At 62.1% G+C, this 17079-nt stretch overlaps 1 protein-coding gene across 1 annotated transcript in view; it reads left to right on the top strand.

Annotated features, from left to right (window-relative positions):
* The window catches only part of Mxra5 (matrix remodeling associated 5), a 33512-nt gene that overhangs the window by 8639 nt on the left and 7794 nt on the right, over positions 1 to 17079 (top strand). The window contains 2 exon segments of the mRNA XM_063243000.1: positions 105 to 5546; positions 11258 to 12158. Coding sequence (XP_063099070.1) covers positions 105 to 5546; positions 11258 to 12158 — 6343 coding nt within the window.

The raw sequence follows: 17079 nt of genomic DNA, 5'->3' as shown, positions 1-17079 counted from the left end.
GCCCCGTCACGGACACCCGGGCCGGGGCCGGACGCGGTCACTGCCTCCCTGGACGCTGTGGCCGCTGACCCGGGCGTCCCCCACCCGCCCACGCTGTCTTTCAGGGATCCTCAAGTGTAAGAAGGACAAAGCCTACGAGGGTGGCCAGTGGTGCCCGGCGTGCTCGTCTCCCCGGGACTTGGAGCCGCGGGAGCTGCTCGGGCTGACCGCAGTCCCCTGCGTGAAGCCGTCCATCGCGTCCCCTCTGAGACAGAGCCTGAGCTCCTCGGAGCAGGAGGACGAGGACGAGAAGGACAAGGAGGACGAGGAGGACAGTGACTCCGACGAGCACGATGGGGACGAGGAGGACGGGCTCGGGGGCCTGCAGGACGCGTCCTCGTCCTCCTCGGGCTGGAACGTGTCCTTCAACCTGACGGACGAGCACGGGAACGCGGTGCTCCTGCCGTGCGGCATCAGGAGGCCCAGAGGCGTCCGCAGCGTCCACCTCAACCAGACCGACGCCCCCGAGGTCCACCTCAACGCCACCATCGCGCTGGACTTGCGCTGCCCTGTGACGCGGGACACCTACGAGAGGCTCTGGAAGCTCATCGCCTACTACAGCGAGGTCCCCGTCAAGCTGACCCGGGAGGCTGCGCGGGGCGGTGGCCCGAGCTATCGGTACCGCCAGGCGGCCGCCGACGACGCCCTGTATTACACCGGCGTCCGCGCCCAGATCGCGGCCCGGCCCGAGTGGGTCTTGCAGAGCTCCGTGTCCATCCAGCTGGACCGGCGCCGGAGCACGGCCAGCAGGGTCCTGCTGTCCTACACGGCCCAGTACTCGCAGACCATCTCGGCCGCGGACGCCCACGGGCCAGCTCGCGGCACAAGCTGGGTCATGATCGAGCCCGGGGACGGGCAGCACCGAGCCCTGACCCTGCTGGAAGGGGAGCCCGGCCAGCTGAGCTGCCGCGTGAAGGCCTCCGAGAGCCCGGCCATCTCCTGGGTGCTGCCCGACGGCTCTGTGCTCAGGGCGCCCGGGCAGGGGCAGGGCGGCCGGCTGTCGGCGCTCAGCGGCGGCTGGCTGAAGATCAGGGCCGCCGAGCCGGCCGACTCCGGCCTCTACCGGTGCGTCGCGGAGGTGAGGGACGAGGTGGACCAGATGGCCTTCAGGGTGCTGGTGCAGGCGCCCGGCGCCCAGTCCCTGGAGAGCTCCATGGTGACCGTGGAGAAGGACGCCGGGGAGCCCGTGTCGCTGCCCTGTCGCGCCTCTGCCGTCCCAGAAGCCCACGTCAGCTGGATTCTCCCCAATAAAAGGATCCTGGATGGCTCGGCCAACGCGTCCCACGCATACATGCTGGCCGACGGCACGCTGTCCATCCCCAGCGCGCAGGCCGCGCACAGCGGCGAGTACAGATGTGTGGCCGTCAACCTGCAAGGCGCTGACCACTTCTCCGTGGGCGTCTCCGTGAGGAGGACGGGGGCCGGCCGGGCGGGGAAGAGAGGCAGGCGCCCGGGGGCCAGGCCCGGCTCGGGGACCCACGGCCACGTGGCGGAGGACGGGGAAGGCTCCGGGCTGGCAGACCAGGAGGACCCGGCCGGGAAGGGCCTTCCTCCCAAGGACCAAGAGGCGGCCTTCTCCAAGGCGGAGGACGAGGGGGCCCCGGGGAGCAGGACCCCGAAGAAGAAGAAGCAGGCCAGGAGGAAGCTTAAAGTGTGGAAGCCCTCGCGGAAGGAGCCGGACAGCAGCAGCGTGGCCGAGGGCCGCAGGGCGTTCGAGTCCAGGCGCAGGGTCAACGTGGCCAGCAAGCAGATCAACCCCGCGCGCTGGGCGGACATCCTGGCCAGGGTGCGGGGCGGGAAGGCTCTCCCCAAGGCCAGCGAGGCGCCCCGGGAAGCCACCACCACTGCGCCTCAAGCCAGGAGTCCGGAGGGGCGGCCCCCGTCCCCCGCAATGGCTCCCCCACCCGGGTCCCCCACCCAGGGAGCCCCGGATCTGGAGGAGGCATCCGCACAGGCGCCTCTCTTCGTGGAGGAAGAACAAGGCTCCAGCACCAGCTCCTCCCCGGGGATGGAGCACGAAGGTGGCCACGGAGAAGGCGGCCACGGAGAAGGCGGCCACGGAGGAGGCGGCCACGGAGGAGGCGGCCACGGAGGAGGCGGCCACGGAGGAGGCGCCGCTCTCCCCGAGCCCCAAGTGTCCGGCCCCCCTCTGCATGAGGAAGGCCCTGGTGGGTACTTTCTGGAGAAGCCCGAGGCTCCGTCTCCAGCCGGCTCTGAGCTGGACTGGGAGCTGACCGCCGTCCCCGGGCCGGATGCCCCTCGGGCAGTGAGTCTGTGGACCCCAGAGGACACCACGGATGACCAGACGGCCACAAGTGCTCGGCCTGCACCGGTAGAACCCGTGACACGACCCAGGAGGAAGCAGGAAAAGCCCCCGTTGGGTGCCAGCCCCTCCGCTGAGCCCCAGACTGTGAAGCACGCCCACCCAGATGGACAGAATAACACACTCCTGGACGTGCAGACGGCTCCCGAAACCGAGCTGCCCACGGCGAGCTCGGGGGTCTCCAGTGTGCCCAAGTCGTTTGGAAATTCCTCTTTAGGGAAGCAAGAGATGTCAGCCTGGTCACACGGACAAGGAAGACCAGGCGGTGCCCTGCCGCTGGGAAATAGTGTGGCCACTGCACGGGCTCCAGCTAGGAAGAAAGGCCTGGAAGACGGGGTTTTGGGGGAGACGCCCACGTCCAGATCCCCTGAGGGCGCAGGGGAAGACGTCACACCTGAAGCCCCATTCACACAGGCCGGGGAGGTCGCCCCTGGGGAGGAACCGGGCAGAGGCGTCACCCCAGGAGCAGAGGCCACAGCAAGCCACGCGGCCACTCGGCCGCCCACACTGTCGCCCCCGTCCACCCGAAGGAGACCCGGGGGCAGGAGGCGGCCGCGCCCCCACAAATCTCGGCACCGCCAGAAACAAATCCCCCCGACACCCTCTGCCCTGTCAGGGGCGCCTCCAACCCCACCTTCTGCAGAAACGGGGATCCCGAAGCCTGCGCAGAGCTCCCCGGCTCCCACCTCTTGGGGAGACACCACGGTCCCTGTCCCTGAGCGGCCGGACGCAGAGAAACACGCGGAATCCGCATCCAGGGGGACCGCACGGAGGAGAAACGGGAAAAGGCCCCACAGACACCGAGCTGGCGCCGCCACCCCGACCTCAAAGAGCTCCGTGCCCCAGCCCGGTGCTCCCCCCGAAAGTCAGCCCGAGCCAGCCCTCACTGCCGGGGCACAAACTGCACCCCCACCTGCAGAAACGGGAGCCCCAGGCGGGGTGACCAGACTGGAAGATGATGTCACAGCTGCCCCCCAGGCCCCAGGGCCTCATCGTACAGTCCAGGAGACGGTTCTGGGCACGCAGCAGCCCGAAGCAGATCCAGAGGGAACCACGGATCCACAAGGAGCCACGGGTCTACAAGGAGCCACGGGTCCACACGGAGCCATAAGTCCACAAGGAACCATGGGTCCACAAGGAGCCACGGGTCCACAAGGAGCCATAAATCCACAAGGAGCCACGAATCCACAAGAAACCACGAGTCCACAAGGAGCCACGAGTCCACAAGGAGCCACGAATCCACAAGGAACCACGAGTACACAAGGAGCCACAGGTCCACAAGGTACCATGGGTCCACAAGGAGCCACGAGTCCACAAGGAGCCATGAATCCACAAGGAGCCACGAGTCCACAAGGAGCCATGAATCCACAAGGAACCACGAGTACACAAGGAGCCACGAGTCCACAAGGAGCCACGAATCCACAAGGAGCCATGAATCCACAAGGAGCCACGAGTCCACAAGGAGCCAGGAATCCACAAGGAACGACGAGTCCACAAGGAGCCACGGGTCCACAAGGAGCCACGGATCGTGGGATCGCCCACGCAAGCGGTCTTGGAGACGGCGCGGGGCTCTCTGGCCAGCTGGATGCTGATGAGCCATCAACGGCTCGCCCCTCGGTGTCCAGCGCAGGGCAGCCCAAGGCCGAGGCCCGTCCTGCAGGCGATCCTGGGAATCCAGGCTGGCATCACCCCAGGACAGCCCAGCCAGGGCCACCAGCCACCAGGGCTCCTGGCGTCCACTTAGAGGAGGACATCACAGACCTTTTGCTCTTCAGAGAGCTGGAGGCCAGAGAGGCCACCTCTCCGCCATCACCCGCTGTCACCAGCGTGGAGTCAGGGCCACGGGGAGATGTCTGGCCCCCCGACGCCTCCCCCAGCGCAGGGCTGGAGCCATCTTTAGGGCAGTCGAGAGGCGCCACCGGGGCCCCGGATGGCGGGCAAAGCACGGTGGTGGTGCCCGTCCTTGCTGAAACCACACCGGAGAGTCCCATGCCCACCGTGGCCCGGGGGGAGGACCCGGCCACCTCCTCCCTCCCCAGAGCTCCTCGGACCTCAGCAGTGACCCCCACGAAGCTGTGGCCAGCCTCTGCCGGCGCATTGCCCGGGTGGCCCGAGCCCACGGGAAAGGTTTTCTCCAGCTGGGCGGGAAACCCAGAGACCACGGCACCCACAGAGGACAGAGACCCGCTTGTGCAGCAGTGGACACCCGAGGAGCTGTCCACTCTGGCTCCCCGCCGGGACGGATGGAACGTTTCTGCCAAGCCCGGGTTGGTGGACGGCAGGACGGGGAACAGCTTACCGCGTGGTCCGGACGGCCACCTCCATCGTGGGGAGGTCCAGCCGGCGGGGTACCCCGCAGAGCCCACCCCGCCGAGGGGATCCGAGAGGCCGCCTCTCCGAACCTCACAAGGCCCCGTGAGACACTTTGTGACTTTCCAGCCACCGCGCGGCTTCACCCAGAAACCGGAGACGACCACGCGTCCCTCCAGGGTCTGGCTGCAGGGCAAACAGCTCACGACCCCCCGGGCCCCCAGCACCTCGACTCCCGGCGCACAGACCCCGGGCACACCCCGCGTCCCCAGCAGGCTGCCCGACCAAAGATCGAACCCAGTCAGCGGCTACTCCAGAGCCCTGGGGAACAACATCCCGGAGCAGGGGAGCCCCGTCCGGGAGCCTCCAAAGCCCAGCCCTCCTTACGCCCCCCGGTTCCCGTTCCCCACCAGCCGGACCTTCGCTTTCCCGCCGTCCAGAGTCACCCCAAAGCCCCCCTCGGCCACCTCCCCAGCCCCAGGAGCCAGACAAAGAAAGCCCGTCTCTGGCCCCTACAGCAGGTTCCCGCCCCAGGGCTTCCCGTATGTGGATCTGGGGCCCCCGGCACCCCCAATACCTCACTTTGCCCGGACTGCCACCCCCTTTCACAACGGCCCCCTGGCGTACCCCACCCGGAGCTCCAGCCCCTTCCTGACGCCCCCCGGCCAGTCCCCCGGGGGTTCCCGTGACGTCAGCACCAAGATCTTCATCCGAGGGCCTCCTGCCCCCCAGTTCTGGACGCCCGGAGAAAAACCCCAGATTATCAGCAAATCCCCCCAGACGCTGTCCGTCACCGCGGAATCGGACGTGATGTTCCCGTGCGAGGCGACCGGCGAACCCCGGCCTTTCATCACCTGGACCAAGGTCTCCACAGGTGAGACGCGCAAGCTGCTCTGTAACCATGGTTACGGGAAGCTGCCTCTGTAACCATGGTTATGGGAAGCTGCCTCTGTAACCACGGTTACGGGAAGCTGCCTCTGTAACCATGGTTACGGGAAGCTGCCTCTGTAACCACGGTTACGGGAAGCTGCCTCTGTAACCACGGTTACGGGAAGCTGCCTCTGTAACCACGGTTATGGGAAGCTGCCTCTGTAACCACGGTTACGGGAAGCTGCCTCTGTAACCATGGTTACGGGAAGCTGCCTCTGTAACCATGGTTACAGGAGGGGGTGGCTGGGTACCGGGCGTGGCTGCAGGGGTGAACAGGGAGCCTAGAGCTGGGCACAGAGCCATGCGCGGGGTTCTCTAGAGCAACAATGCTGAGATCCTCCTTCTCTTTCTGTAGCGAGAACCCTTGATCCCCGTCCAAACCTTTTTCAAATACGAAATACGCGGCCGTTAGCTAGGGTTGTCACGAGCAGAAGCGGTATCTGGCATTCACACCTGCCGGCATGCCAAAGTTGGTAACTCTAGACCCCATCTTCCCGGCCCTGGTCAGCACCGGTCCCCTCGTCCTCTCCTGTGAGCTCAATCTTTGTCTTTCTGTCCCTACATTATCTCACTTAACACAGTACTCTCCGGGTCGCCCCTGTTCTTACAAAGGGCACAGTTCCCTTCCCGCTCACGACTGACTAATAAATCACCACTCTGAGCTTATCTATCGATGGGCGGACATGCACCCGGTTGATCCGGTGTCACTGCTGTGGAGAACGCCACTGAGGTTCACAGGAGCACAAACGCATCTCTCCAAACACTGAGCTCACTCCCACAGCTCTGCAGGCAGGAACCGGGCACCTGCGGTGCATGGCAGCCCTGCGTTTAATTTTTCCACATTGGCACTGCCACTCACATTCCCACCAGCAAACGTGTGTGAGTGGTCCTGCTTCCCCAGTCTCACAGCATCGGCCACTTTTCTGTTTCTGTAATGAGCATCTGGAGGAGAAATTAATTTTGGCTCACAGTTGCAGAGAGGAAAGTCCGCAGTCAGATGCTCCAAGGCGGGAGCATCATGGTGGACGGTGTGGGGAGGAGAGACGCTCCCATCATGGTGGCCGGGAAGCAGGGAGAGAAGGGAGGAGCCGGGGACCAGAACACAGCTTAAAGAGGGAGCTCAGTGTGGCTCAGGGGTGCAGAGGGTGCAGTCCATGGCCGGCTGCTCCAGGGCGGGAGCATCATGGTGGACGGTGTGGGGAGGAGAGACGCTCCCGTCATGGTGGCCGGGAAGCAGGGAGAGAAGGGAGGAGCCGGGGACCAGAGCACAGCTTAAAGAGGGAGCTCAGTGTGGCTCAGGGTGCAGAGGGTGCAGTCCATGGCCGGCTGCTCCAAGGCGGGAGCATCATGGTGGACGGTGTGGGGAGGAGAGACGCTCCCGTCATGGTGGCCGGGAAGCCGAGGGAGAAGGGAGGAGCCGGGGACCAGAACATAGCTTAAAGAGGGAGCTCAGTGTGGCTCAGGGGTGCAGAGGGTGCAGTCCATGGCCGGCTGCTCCAAGGTAGGAGCATCACGGTGGACGGTGTGGGGAGGAGAGACGCTCCCATCATGGTGGCCGGGAAGCAGGGAGAGAAGGGAGGAGCCGGGGACCAGAACACAGCTTAAAGAGGGAGCTCAGTGTGGCTCAGGGGTGCAGAGGGTGCAGTCCATGGCCGGCCGCTCCAACGCAGGAGCGTCATGGTGGACAGTGTGGGGAGGAGAGACGCTCACATCATGGTGGCCGGGAAGCAGGGAGAGAAGGGAGCAGCCGGGGACCAGAACACAGCTTAAAGAGGGAGCTCAGTGTGGCTCAGGGGTGCAGAGGGTGCAGTCCATGGCCGGGTGCTCCAGGGCAGGAGCAACATGGTGGACGGTGTGGGGAGGAGAGACGCTCCCGTTATGGTGGCTGGGAAGCAGAGAGAGAAGGGAGGAGCCGGGGACCAGAGCACAGCTTAAAGAGGGAGCTCAGTGTGGCTCAGGGGTGCAGAGGGTGCAGTCCATGGCCGGCTGCTCCAAGGCGGGAGCATCATGGTGGACGGTGTGGGGAGGAGAGACGCTCCCATCATGGTTGCCGGGAAGCAGGGAGAGAAGGGAGGAGCCGGGGACCAGAACACAGCTTAAAGAGGGAGCTCAGTGAGGCTCTGGGGTGCAGAGGGTGCAATCCATGGCCGGCTGCTCCAGGGCGGGAGCATCATGGTGGACGGTGTGGGGAGGAGAGACGCTCCCATCATGGTGGCCGGGAAGCAGGGAGAGAAGGGAGGAGCCGGGGACCAGAACACAGCTTAAAGAGGGAGCTCAGTGTGGCTCAGGGGTGCAGAGGGTGCAGTCCATGGCTGGCTGCTCCAGGGCGGGAGCATCATGGTGGATGGTGTGGGGAGGAGAGACGCTCCCATCATGGTGGCCGGGAAGCAGGGAGAGAAGGGAGGAGCCGGGGACCAGAACACAGCTTAAAGAGGGAGCTCAGTGTGGCTCAGGGGTGCAGAGGGTGCAGTCCATGGCCGGCCGCTCCAACGCAGGAGCGTCATGGTGGACAGTGTGGGGAGGAGAGACGCTCCCATCATGGTGGCCGGGAAGCAGGGAGAGAAGGGAGGAGCCGGGGACCAGAGCACAGCTTAAAGAGGGAGCTCAGTGTGGCTCAGGGTGCAGAGGGTGCAGTCCATGGCCGGCTGCTCCAAGGCGGGAGCATCATGGTGGACGGTGTGGGGAGGAGAGACGCTCCCGTCATGGTGGCCGGGAAGCCGAGGGAGAAGGGAGGAGCCGGGGACCAGAACATAGCTTAAAGAGGGAGCTCAGTGTGGCTCAGGGGTGCAGAGGGTGCAGTCCATGGCCGGCTGCTCCAAGGTAGGAGCATCACGGTGGACGGTGTGGGGAGGAGAGACGCTCCCATCATGGTGGCCGGGAAGCAGGGAGAGAAGGGAGGAGCCGGGGACCAGAACACAGCTTAAAGAGGGAGCTCAGTGTGGCTCAGGGGTGCAGAGGGTGCAGTCCATGGCCGGCCGCTCCAACGCAGGAGCGTCATGGTGGACAGTGTGGGGAGGAGAGACGCTCACATCATGGTGGCCGGGAAGCAGGGAGAGAAGGGAGCAGCCGGGGACCAGAACACAGCTTAAAGAGGGAGCTCAGTGTGGCTCAGGGGTGCAGAGGGTGCAGTCCATGGCCGGGTGCTCCAGGGCAGGAGCAACATGGTGGACGGTGTGGGGAGGAGAGACGCTCCCGTTATGGTGGCTGGGAAGCAGAGAGAGAAGGGAGGAGCCGGGGACCAGAGCACAGCTTAAAGAGGGAGCTCAGTGTGGCTCAGGGGTGCAGAGGGTGCAGTCCATGGCCGGCTGCTCCAAGGCGGGAGCATCATGGTGGACGGTGTGGGGAGGAGAGACGCTCCCATCATGGTTGCCGGGAAGCAGGGAGAGAAGGGAGGAGCCGGGGACCAGAACACAGCTTAAAGAGGGAGCTCAGTGAGGCTCTGGGGTGCAGAGGGTGCAATCCATGGCCGGCTGCTCCAGGGCGGGAGCATCATGGTGGACGGTGTGGGGAGGAGAGACGCTCCCATCATGGTGGCCGGGAAGCAGGGAGAGAAGGGAGGAGCCGGGGACCAGAACACAGCTTAAAGAGGGAGCTCAGTGTGGCTCAGGGGTGCAGAGGGTGCAGTCCATGGCTGGCTGCTCCAGGGCGGGAGCATCATGGTGGACGGTGTGGGGAGGAGAGACGCTCCCATCATGGTGGCCGGGAAGCAGGGAGAGAAGGGAGGAGCCGGGGACCAGAGCACAGCTTAAAGAGGGAGCTCAGTGTGGCTCAGGGGTGCAGAGGGTGCAGTCCATGGCCGGGTGCTCCAGGGCAGGAGCAACATGGTGGACGGTGTGGGGAGGAGAGACGCTCCCGTTATGGTGGCTGGGAAGCAGAGAGAGAAGGGAGGAGCCGGGGACCAGAGCACAGCTTAAAGAGGGAGCTCAGTGTGGCTCAGGGGTGCAGAGGGTGCAGTCCATGGCCGGCTGCTCCAGGGCGGGAGCATCATGGTGGATGGTGTGGGGAGGAGAGACGCTCCCATCATGGTGGCCGGGAAGCAGGGAGAGAAGGGAGGAGCCGGGGACCAGAGCACAGCTTAAAGAGGGAGCTCAGTGTGGCTCAGGGGTGCAGAGGGTGCAGTCCATGGCCGGCTGCTCCAAGGCGGGAGCATCATGGTGGACGGTGTGGGGAGGAAAGACGCTCCCATCATGGTGGCCGGGAAGCAGGGAGAGAAGGGAGGAGCCGGGGACCAGAACACAGCTTAAAGAGGGAGCTCAGTGTGGCTCAGGGGTGCAGAGGGTGCAGTCCATGGCTGGCTGCTCCAGGGCGGGAGCATCATGGTGGATGGTGTGGGGAGGAGAGACGCTCCCATCATGGTGGCCGGGAAGCAGGGAGAGAAGGGAGGAGCCGGGGACCAGAAGACAGCTTAAAGAGGGAGCTTAGTGTGGCTCAGGGGTGCAGAGGGTGCAGTCCATGGCCGGCTGCTCCAAGGCGGGAGCATCATGGTGGACGGTGTGGGGAGGAGAGACGCTCCCGTTATGGTGGCTGGGAAGCATTGGGCGTCAGCTACAGAAGATAGTGCCAGGAACCGATCACAGTTCCCGAGGCCACACCTTGTTGACCCACTGAGAACCACACTTCAGTGAGTGTCTTAGTTGTGTCTCAAACTAATGAACCGAATCACTGCAAGCCCAGCAGCACCCGCCACCAGCTCCTTCTCATCTGCAGGGTGCTGCCCTGTCTGAGGGTTTAATCTGCACCTCCCTGACGGTTTGGCCACCAAACCTCTCTCTCTCTCTCTCTCTCTCTCTCTCTCTCTCTCTCTCTCTGTCCTGTTTGCTTTTGCAAATTTGAGCCTCGAGAAGAGGAGGCCAAGGTGAGCCCAGCCGCACGGCACCTGCCAGGATCGTACCTCTCCGGTCACAGTTTGTGTGCAGCCTGGTGGACTCTTTTTCAAAATAAGACTCAAAAAAGACCCAGTTCAGCGCTGAGAGCCTGGGTTCGAGTCCTGTGTGCTGCAAAGCAAACAATCAGCTTCAGTGAACGATGTCCACCTTCTGTGTGTCGGGCTGCTGCGTGTGCCTGTCACTAATTAGTTTCTCTCCCTCCCTCCCTCCTCTCCGACCACCTTTGGTCTCTTTTACCCTTTTGAAAATGATCCTGTCTTCCATTTTCGTCCTGTCCTCCATTTTGCCCTTGACTTACACTGTGGGCTTCTCACAGAAGAGAGCCCATGCAGCAGTGAAGGTGCCACGTGCCACGCATTTCATGGAACATTACAGACCCAAGACCCAGCAGTTTCTCACAGATGATCCCTGCATGCCCTTCTTCAGGGCAGAGTAGTACTCCAGGGCTGTAAACGCCACATTTCCCTAATCTATTCATCTGTGGATGCTCCCACGGCCCGTGCAAGATCTCGCTGGCCTGAATTGTGCCGCTAAGCCCATGGGCATGTTTATGATGACTTTAACTATTCTGGGAAGGCTCCTAGATGGGCGTAGCTGGGTGGGATAGAATTTCCAGTTTTAACCCATTCAGGCCCTTCCGTTCCCACAGAACACACACTGAGCACAGGGAACCTTAGAAGTCAGATGCCTTGAGTCATCGGCTCCCCCCCTGGGGGTCCCGTGCTCCCCGCCCCTCTCTGATTGAACCCCATTTGCTGTCCTGCTCCAGGAGCCCTGATGACCCCCAACACCCGGCTCCCGCGCTTCGAGGTCCTGAAGAACGGGACCCTGCTCATCCGCAGGGCGCAGGTTCAAGACCGCGGCCAGTACCTGTGCACCGCCAGCAACCCGCACGGCGTGGACAAGACGGGGGTGCTGCTGACCGTCACGGCCCAGCAGCCCCGGATCCTGACGTCCCCCTACCAGGACGTCACGGTCTACCTGGGGGACACCGTCGCCGTGGAGTGCCTGGCCAAGGGCACCCCGGCACCGCAGATCTCCTGGGTCTTCCCGGACGGCCGCGTCTGGCACTCGGCGTCCCCCGCCGAGGGCAGGGTCACCCTGCACCCCAACAGGACCCTGACCATCAGGGACGCGTCCTTCGCTGACCGCGGCGTGTACAAGTGTGTGGCCAGCAACACGGCGGGCGCGGACAGCCTGGCCATCCGGCTGCACGTGGCCGCGCTGCCCCCGGTCATCGGCCAGCAGAAGGCCGAGAACATCTCGCTGCCCCCGGGCCTGAGCGTCCACATCCACTGCTCGGTCACGGCGGCGCCCCCGGCCAGCCTGCGCTGGGTGCTGCCCCAGGGCGCCCACATCCGGCCCTCACAGTTCCTGCACGGAAACCTCTTTGTCTTCCCCAACGGGACGCTCTACATCCGCAACCTGGCGCCCAAGGACAGCGGCCGCTACGACTGCGTGGCCACCAACTCCGTGGGCTCGGCGCGCAGGGCCGTGCAGCTCAGCGTCCAGCGCACAGCGGCCCACGCGCGCATCACCCGCGCCTCGCCCCGCAGCACCGACGTCCGGTACGGGGGGACCCTGCGGCTGGACTGCAGCGCCTCGGGGGACCCCTGGCCACGCATCCTCTGGCGCCTGCCGTCCAAGCGCATGATCGACGCGCTGTATAGGTAAGCGGGGACCCGCCCGGGAGTGCACCCCGACTTCTGCGGTCTGGGGCTTCGAGCAGGAGGCCTCACCCTGCAGCGTGATGCTCAGAGCGGGAGCCGGTGCGTGCCCGGGGTTTTGTCTGCCCAGCGTGGTGGCCATGCGTGTCATCCGAGGGCTCGGGAGGCTGAGGCAGGAGGGTCTCCGGCTCCATCCAGCCCAGGCAGGGCGAGAGCAGGAGCCGGCCTCGAGGTGTGAAATAATACGTGAATCAAGCCAGTCAGGGATAGAAATGAAGATTGCTTTACAAGGGCTGGCCCGGGGGCTCTCGGGGGGGACGTGGCTCAGGGTTTGTGGATGATAAAGACAGAATCAAAAAGACAAATGACAAAGCATCAAAGACCGCAGAGATCCGGGACATAAATCCAGCCCTCGCCCTCTGTTAATGCATTACACATATACACAGGTATACACACACAGGTACACACAGGTACACACAGGTACAACACACAGGTACACACACAGAGGTACACACACAGGTAAACACACAGAGTTGCACACAGGTACACACACACAGGTACACACAGGTACACACACACAGGTACACACATAGAGGTACACACAGAGGTACACACACGTACACACAGGTACACACACAGGTATACACACAGAGGTACACACAGGTACACACACACAGGTACACACAGGTACACACAGGTACACACACAGAGATACACACACAGGTATACACACAGAGGTACACACACAGGTACACACAGAGGTACACACACACAGGTACACACACAGAGGTACACACACAGGTACACACACACAGGTACAGACACACAGGTACACACAGGTGCACACAGGTGCACACACAGGCATGCACACTCACGCACACACAAGAAAAACACAAAGAAATCTATTGTGACTTTCTGTTTGGTGCTACAGAAAGCAGCTTAGCACTACAACCCCTGGCTAACAATCCCCATTTCCAGCCCCACAAATAGAATTTAAAAAAGGAGAAAGAGAGAGACAGAGACAGAGACACACAGAAACCCAGAGAGAGACAGAGACAGAACGAGGCAGACACAGACAGAGACAGAAAGACAGAGACAGAGAGGCAGAGAGGGACACACAGAAAAAGACAAATCGGAAAGAAATCCTCAGTGTTTGCAGCTTAGCTTCAGAGACTGCGGGAGGAAAGGACCAAGCGGGCCCCTTGACCTCCCGGTTCTGTTAACCAGGCACGCAGAGGCTCCGGGCTCCCCCCGCAGCGGCCTCAGCAGCCCCCTTTACGGGAGGAAGCCATGATTCCATCACGGGAGCCCAGGCCTAGCGGCTGGGGATTCTCCCTGGGCCTGGGTTTGCCCTAGTGGACTCTTGGCTCTGTCTGGGGCTGTTTCCCGCTGTACCCTGGGCTGCTCTGACGTGCAGGCGGAGCCCAGAGACCCCGCTGCTCCCGCCGTGCCCACCGCAGCCCCAAGACGCCCGTCTGCAGAGCCCCAGGGCGAGGGCTGACAGTCGGTAGGCAGAACTTTTCCCTCCTTCCTGCCTCCTCCTCCCTTGCGTTTGTGGGGTGTTATTTATCATCGGTCCATCCGTCATTCAGTCTATTATCTATCAGCATATCATCATTGACCTCTGGAGCCATTTCTGCCGCCATCTATTTACAGCTATCTATAAGTGTATTTACCTCTGACTCCAAATTAGTATCCTTCTCCCCCTTCCCTTTCTCCATCCAGCAACACATGTATTTATCCATCCATTCTTCATGTCTACCTGTCTGTATCTGTCATCCGGTATCCAAGAATGCATTTCTATCTCCCACGTACTTACATATATCTGTGTGTCTGTCTACCACCTTTCCAAAACATAACATCTCTTCCTCATCTCGAATTCACTCACCAACTATTCATCAGTCCAACCACCGATCTGCCCACCCATCCATCCTCCAGCCAACCCATGTATCAATCTCTACACAGACCCACCCACCCCTCCATGCACCAATCCACCCACCCATCTACGTACCCATCCATCCACCCATCCATCCACCCATCCATCCACCCACCCATCCACCCACCCATCCACCCATCCATCCACCCATCCATCCACCCATCCATCCACCCATCCATCCACCCACCCATCCACCCACCCATCCACCCATCCATCCACCCACCCATCCACCCATCCATCCACCCATCCATCCACCCATCCATCCACCCATCCATCCATCCATCCATCCATCCATCCACCCACCCATCCACCCATCCATCCATCCCTCCATCCACCCATCCACCCATCCATCCATCCATCCATCCATCCACCCATCCATCCATCCATCCATCCATCCATCCATACACCCACCCATCCACCCACCCATCCATCCACCCATCCATCCACTCATGCATGCATCCATCCATCCATCCATCCATCCATCCTCCCACCCATCCATCCATCCATCCATCCACCCACCCAGTCATCCACCCATCCACCCATCTATCCATCCACTCATCCATCCACCCACCCATCCATCCACCCATCCATCCATCCATCCATCCATCCATCCACCCATCCATCCTCCCATCCATCCATCCACCCATCCATCCATCCATCCATCCATCCACCCATCCATCCATCCACCATCCATCCATCCATCCACCCATCCATCCATCCACCCATCCATCCATCCATCCATCCATCCATCCACCCATCCATCCTCCCATCCATCCATCCACCCATCCATCCATCCATCCATCCATCCATCCACCCATCCATCCTCCCATCCATCCATCCACCCATCCATCCATCCATCCACCCATCCATCCATCCATCCATCCACCCATCCACCCATCTATCCATCCACTCATCCATCCACCCACCCATCCATCCACCCATCCATCCATCCATCCATCCACCCATCCATCCATCCATCCATCCACCCATCCACCCATCTATCCATCCACTCATCCATCCACCCACCCATCCATCCACCCATCCATCCATCCATCCATCCACCCATCCATCCTCCCATCCATCCATCCACCCATCCATCCATCCATCCATCCACCCATCCATCCATCCATCCATCCACCCATCCACCCATCTATCCATCCACTCATCCATCCACCCACCCATCCATCCACCCATCCATCCATCCATCCATCCATCCACCCATCCATCCATCCATCCATCCATCCATCCATCCACCCATCCATCCATCCATCCACCCATCCATCCATCCATCCATCCACCCATCCATCCATCCATCCATCCACCCATCCACCCATCTATCCATCCACTCATCCATCCACCCACCCATCCATCCACCCATCCATCCATCCATCCATCCATCCACCCATCCATCCATCCATCCACCGACCCATCCACTTACTCACCTGTTCAACCATCTGTCCAGTGTTTATAGCTGTCTATCCATCCTATAATGATTGTCACGTGGAGATGATTTCTCCACTTGAGGAACATCTGCCCATATCTGAAGAGATGTTTCTTACGGTAAGTGTAGATTGGCCCTGACCCCTGGAGATGGAGCCCAGAGACCCTGCTCTGTACCCTACAGTGCACAGCACGGCCCCTCAGAGCATCCCCTGCACCCGTGTTGGTGATGGCCCTACAGCAGAGCCTGTCTGTCTGTCTGTCTGTCACCTACCTATGTGTCCGAGTGAGTGCACCTCTGCCTCTCTCCTATGTGACCCCGTCCACCACTTTGGCATCTGCCTGTCACTCCATATGTTTAGGGTTGTGGCCCTGGGTTGCTGGTTGGTGCCCCTGCCGGGGTCCCCTGGCAGCCCTGGAGACACATCCGTTCCTCCCGGGGTCGGGAGTGGGGTGCCTGTTCCTCGATTCTCCTGGGGGAGACCAGGCATTCTGCTCTGTCCTAGAGCTCTGAGAATGTGGGACTCACCCGCAGGGGGGGCCCTTGGTGGTACCCTCAGACAGGGGACACCCGAAGACCTCAGGGGCCGTGCAGACGGGAGGAGCTGGCTAGCACGTGGGGTCTCGGCTCGTTAGCAGCCTGGGAGGTGATGGAGCACCTTGAGGGGCCCCCAGGTCCCAGTCCAGGGACCCTTGGTCCCCTGGGTCTCCTCCCCCCGAGCTCTCGGTGCAGGAAATCGCTCAGCTCTGCACTGAGCTGGGTCTCCTGGAATCTCCGAGCTCCCCACCAGGCCAGGCCACACCGGCTGCCTTCAGGGTGATGTCACCCCCGAGCTGAGCCACAGCAGACGCGGGGGACCCGGGCGGTCCCTGCAGGGCCCAGAGAGGTCACCCCCACTGTCCTGCGGTCCCCTCCCTCTGAACCCCACCTCGGTGCATGTGGAGGAAAACGTGGTCAGACAGCCCGTGTGGGCTCGTGTACGGAGCGTTGCTTAGACCACAGGAGACCGCGTGTCACAGGGCAGTGGGAGACACCTGCCCCGCTGGCCTTGGCCTGCCCAAGCGGGCTCCATGGCATCGGAACGGGTGTGCGATCGGATCCACCGCGTGGATCTGAGCTGACGGGGCGCAGGGGCACGGCCCCGGAGGCAGCCGTGGGCAGCCACCGTGCAGCAGTGCCAGGGGCCTGGGCACGCTCCCACGGCCTGGCCTGCTCAGGGGCTCAGACGGTCCGCTGCCCGCGGGTACAGCCTGTGAGCCGCTGGATCGGGCAGTTCCGGAGGCTGACTCGATTAACAAAGACCAGGATGGATTCAGTCGTTGGCAATACGTAGGTGATGGATATATGGATAGGATGGATGATAGATGGATAGACAGACAGATAGGATGGATAGACAGACATACAGTAGATAGATAGATGGATAGATAGATGGATAGATAGACAGGATAGATGGGTAGATAGGATGGATAGATAGACAGATGGATAGACAGACAGACAGATAGGATGGATACACAGATAGATAGATAGATAGATAGATAGATAGATAG

The sequence above is a fragment of the Cavia porcellus genome, unplaced genomic scaffold (genome assembly GCF_034190915.1).
Source record: "Cavia porcellus strain 051 isolate PalLab524CR breed Dunkin Hartley unplaced genomic scaffold, mCavPor4.1 scaffold_33, whole genome shotgun sequence".
Classification (NCBI taxonomy): domain Eukaryota; kingdom Metazoa; phylum Chordata; class Mammalia; order Rodentia; family Caviidae; genus Cavia; species Cavia porcellus.
Note: the sequence above shows the minus strand (reverse complement) of the source record. Positions and strands in the feature narration are given on the sequence as shown.